Source organism: Aplysia californica, unplaced genomic scaffold, assembly GCF_000002075.1.
Source record: "Aplysia californica isolate F4 #8 unplaced genomic scaffold, AplCal3.0 scaffold00967, whole genome shotgun sequence".
NCBI classification, from domain to species: domain Eukaryota; kingdom Metazoa; phylum Mollusca; class Gastropoda; order Aplysiida; family Aplysiidae; genus Aplysia; species Aplysia californica.
In genome coordinates, this window is record NW_004798237.1 from 146,045 (window position 1) to 150,173 (window position 4,129).

A 4,129-nucleotide genomic window follows, 5' to 3' on the forward strand; every position below is an offset into this window, starting at 1 on the left:
GTAGTAGTAGTAGTAGTAGTAGTAGTAGTAGTAGTAGTAGTAGTAGTAGTAGTAGTAGTAGTAGTAGTAGTAGTAGTAGTAGTAGTAGTAGTAGTAGTAATAGTAGTAGTAGTAGTAGTAGTAGTAGTAGTAGTAGTAGTAGTAGTAGTAAGAGTAGTATAATTACTATTATTATTACTATTGTTATTATCATCATCATCATCATCATTAATATTATTTTTATTAGTAGTATTATTGTTATTAGTATTATTGTCAATGTTTTTATTATTATTAATATTATTATTATTATTATTATTATTATTATTATATCATTATTATTATTATTATTATTATCATTATTATTATTACTATTACTACTGTTGTTGGTGTTGATATCATTATCGTCATTGTTTTTGCAATAATATAATAATATTATATTAGATTATAGTATTCTGGCGCTTGTATTTACTGAAACCCTTTTTTCGTTTTACATTGTAAAGTCCTCCCGACAGACATTTTTCGTTGTAAAACAATTCGACATTTTGGAAAATAATGCACTGAGTTGTCTTTCCTTCTTATAGTGAAATACCTGAACGTCGCACACTGGATGGAAATAAGTGTAGAAGAAAACGAAAAGCCCATACAGTGATACAGATCATCTTTGAATGGCATGAAAGAGACTGGAAATGTATAGTATGTCAAGTGTAATTGTAATGGATAGATTACACCGATTTATAAATGTTGACGAGGAAAAAATAAACCAGGAAAGATACAAGCATACGACAGGAACAGCGTAGACAAAAACTTTTGAGAACAAAAGCTTGAGGGCCTGTGATTTACGTTATACCAGAGACCTAACAAGGTTAACATTGCTAGGTCTCTGGTTTTACTCTTCTCACGTGTTCGAGATTTCACTGAGGTGCACGGCTTCGAGAGGTTTGAGGGCCGCCAGCCCAGCCTTATTGAGCTTGGTGTCCAGTTTCGCCACAATTGTCGATATGTTGTCCATCTCTTTCTTCCCTCCTTCAATGGTGTGCAGATCAGCTGCCTCGTCACTCAGGACGGGATCAAGGGTGGTGTGGAGTGTGTCCACGGTCTTCACAATCTCGCCAAGGAGTTTTTGTTGGAAATCCTTCAGATTTTGTTTCATGGTTTCGGAGTATGGCACCTCGGTTTTCATCCTTTCCATTAGACCATCGGCTGCGGCTATTTGAGCAGTGGTGTCATCGATCTTTTGCACCGTGGTATCAATTTCCTGTACATAAAAGTGAATGAGATTGCAATAGCTTGGACAAGAAATGAACATTAAAATAACATAGACTTTCTAAACAAGCTATTTTTACCCCCCCCCCTCCCCCCTGGGCAGTGCCACTGACTGTAGTGTCTTTAGGCCATTCCCAAGGGGGGGGGGGGCATTTCTCGTTCAAGCACAGTAGAATTGTAAATGGGCTGATTCATCATGTCACGCTCATAATTGTGCCTGATCTGCAACGGGGAACTGCTGCTTTTTCTTTTCTAATCCTTACTATTGTCATTTTCCTCTACTTCTTTTGTATGTTTGTCCCTCTTGTGACCCGCTATTTCCGGGGTGCCTTGATAGTCGAAGCAGACTTTGTGCTGTTGAAGCTAGAGAGGTGAGCAGAGTACGTCTGATTCCCTGTAAGGACTTCTCTGTTGACACCCACCCATTGGCGCTCATATTACCTTATGCGAGCGCCGTAAAACCCTCTACCTAAAAAAAAGAGCTATTTCTGAATATCAACAAGCAAATTGAACTTTCATAATATTATATATTATTATAAATACAGATTCGGAGAGACGCCCCACAATAGGTTGCCTCCCTTTGGCGACACACTAATGTGATCACAATGATGAGCAAAGCTCTAATTCTGTCTAATTTGTATACATACAATGACAAGTTGAATCTAAGGGAAGAGTGTATGGCAAAGAAGTAATCGACGTAGACAAGACAGAAAACAGGTAAAGCATCTCACAAGTTAAAATCTGAAAGTTTAAGCATTACAGTACATAACACAATCTGTCTCGCTGTGCCCAGGAAAGAGGACTGTGCATAATTAAGAGCATGACATTAAAATAGGAAACAGATGGATTTTTTGGCTGCCAGATCATTTTGATTGTTTTGTGTAATATCTGATTTTTTCATTAGCGTCAAAGAACACAATTATCTCAACACAAAGCTGGGAGAAAAGACATTGGACTCGCAATAATTTATTTATCTTTTTTGTCCTGGTCATCAACCGGCTCAGCCACCTGCCCCAAATCTGACCTTGGTAAGTGTAGTTATCCTCCCATCTGCGTCCTTGAGTGACTCCTCCAAATCTTTGGCCTGCTCTAAGAGTTCCTCCACGTCAATTCTGTCGATCAGTGACGGGTCGTACTAGGGGAGAGATGGAACGTTTGGTAAAACTACTGGTGATACGAATAAAGCCTGCCTGACTTTACTGTTATTATTATTATACTTATTATTATTATTATTATTATTATTATTATTATTAGTAGTAGTAGTAGTAGTAGTAGTAGTAGTAGTAGTAGTAGTAGTAGTAGTAGTAGTAGTAGTAGTAGTAGTAGTAGTAGTAGTAGTAGTAGTAGTAGTAGTAGTATTATCATTATTATTATTATTATTATTATTATTGTTATTATTATTATTATTATTATTATTATTAAGAACAATAATGATATGTGAGGGAGCGTGGTGAAATTAGGCGCTGGTCAAAATAATGAAAATGAAAAAACTGGCATTTTCCTGCAAGTTTGGGATTTTTCTTCGATTTTTAAAATTTTTTAGCTCAGCACCTTCCATGTCGTTTAAAGAACAGATTTCTGTGTGGATTTTTCTGGGAAAAACATTGATTTAAGGCACAAAATAATAATAATATGTCATCTTTCTTTTCCCAAGGACTCTTCAGCTGTTGGAGTTACCAAACATTGGCAGCCATTTTCTCACTAATTTCACCACTTAAACAAGGTGATCTCACTTCCTTCAATCTCAAATATCTCGAGTTCTGCTCAAGATAGATGGATATTTATTTCATTGGAAGCAAGGCGAATAAATCAGCTTTTAGGTGATACCAATAACTCAGTATACCCAGAAATTGACGAGCGCCTGATTCCACCGTGTAATTACATATTATTATTATTATTATTATTATTATTATTATTATTATTATTATTATTATTATTATTATTATTATTATTATTATTATTATTATTATTATTATCATGTTATTATTATTATTATTATTATTATTATTATCATCATATAACAGCCATCTACATTCACATCCATGCAAAAAAATGTACGGTAATATCAAGGGTGGATTGATCAAATTAGCTGTTGATTATAATCATAGATGCCTTTTTTCTTGTTTTATTTTTTCTTGTTTTGTTTTTCCTGTTTTGTTTTTCTTGAAATAAAACAATTTGCTTCAAGTCAACACATTTTTATGTAGCCTAAAAATATCGACACCAAAATCAGGACACAGGACCAAAAAAAAGATGCCTAAACGATATATTATGTTTAAGAAACTATTGATCCTTAGTTTGATATGTGCAACTGCAACGGAATTAATAGTCTCCAAGATACTGTACTAAAAAAACTGTAAACATTTCGTAATCCAAAACAAAAGAAGGTACCTCAGATTCACAAAGTTCTTTCTGACATTTTAGGCCGTTTTGAGTTACTAAGACCATGAGATCAGAAACCATAATAATGTTCTATCTGCTCTTTCAAAAGCGTAAAGATTATAAGGAGTTATCAAGATATTCAAAGAACTGCATTCGAGGAAGCTTGATATGTTGGGAACCTTAAACTTTTTTTTAACGTCAAAATACTCAAAACTAGGTACTGAACAGATATTATCTTGTAATTCTTAGTAGGGGTTACACGTCTGCTGGGACATTTCAGTGACCCACGCTCGGCACTTTTCAAGGACCCCCTAGCAAGTGTTGAGTTCCTGCGTGTTGACGGCGTCGCTGACCGTTTATGACGCCACAGCACGAGAAGAGAGAGAGAGGGAGAGAGAGAGACAGAGAGACAGAGACAGAGACAGAGACAGAGACACAGACACAGACAGAGAGACAGAGAGACAGAGAGAGAGAGAGAGAGAGAGAGAGAGAGAGAGAGAGAGAA

The 4,129-nt window shown here is 35.7% G+C and overlaps 1 protein-coding gene across 1 annotated transcript in view; it reads right to left on the reverse strand.

Annotated features, from left to right (window-relative positions):
• The window catches only part of LOC101850609 (calponin homology domain-containing protein DDB_G0272472), a gene marked incomplete in the record, with an annotated part of 13,968 nt that overhangs the window by 2,259 nt on the left and 7,580 nt on the right, over positions 1 to 4,129 (reverse strand). The window contains 2 exon segments of the mRNA XM_013089507.2: positions 879 to 1,234; positions 2,267 to 2,377. Of these exon segments, the coding sequence (XP_012944961.1) occupies positions 879 to 1,234; positions 2,267 to 2,377 (467 nt within the window).